This window comes from Merops nubicus, unplaced genomic scaffold (assembly GCF_000691845.1).
Source record: "Merops nubicus isolate BGI_N331 unplaced genomic scaffold, ASM69184v1 scaffold27376, whole genome shotgun sequence".
In the NCBI taxonomy this organism is placed as follows: domain Eukaryota; kingdom Metazoa; phylum Chordata; class Aves; order Coraciiformes; family Meropidae; genus Merops; species Merops nubicus.
The window spans coordinates 1-424 of NW_008614851.1; the positions used below are offsets into that span (position 1 = coordinate 1).

General features: G+C 68.9%; 1 protein-coding gene across 1 annotated transcript in view; it reads left to right on the forward strand.

Moving 5' to 3' along the window:
• Positions 1-3: 3 nt before the first annotated feature.
• Positions 4-424, forward strand: part of LOC103774939 (tenascin-like) — a gene marked incomplete at both ends in the record, with an annotated part of 24,425 nt that continues 24,004 nt past the window's right edge. The window contains 2 exon segments of the mRNA XM_008942377.1: positions 4-418; positions 421-424. The exon segment at positions 421-424 is cut by the window's right edge and continues 509 nt beyond it. Of these exon segments, the coding sequence (XP_008940625.1) occupies positions 4-418; positions 421-424 (419 nt within the window).

A 424-nucleotide genomic window follows, 5' to 3' on the forward strand; every position in this document is an offset into this window, starting at 1 on the left:
TTCACCGGCGAGGACTGCGGAGAGCCCCTCTGCCCCGCCAACTGCCACGACCGCGGGCGCTGCGTGGACAACGAGTGCGTCTGCGACGAGGGCTACACCGGCGAGGACTGCGGCGAGCTCATCTGCCCCAACGACTGCTTCGACCGCGGGCGCTGCGTCAACGGGACCTGCTTCTGCGAGGAGGGCTTCACCGGGGAGGACTGTGGCGAGCTGACCTGCCCCAACGACTGCAACGGTCACGGGCGCTGCGAGAACGGGCTCTGCGTCTGCCACGAGGGCTTTGTGGGGGATGACTGCAGCGAGAAGAGGTGCCCCCACGACTGCCACAACCGCGGGCGCTGCATCAACGGGCAGTGCGTGTGCCATGAGGGATATGTGGGCGAGGACTGCGGCGAGCTGCGGTGCCCCCACGACTGGCACCACC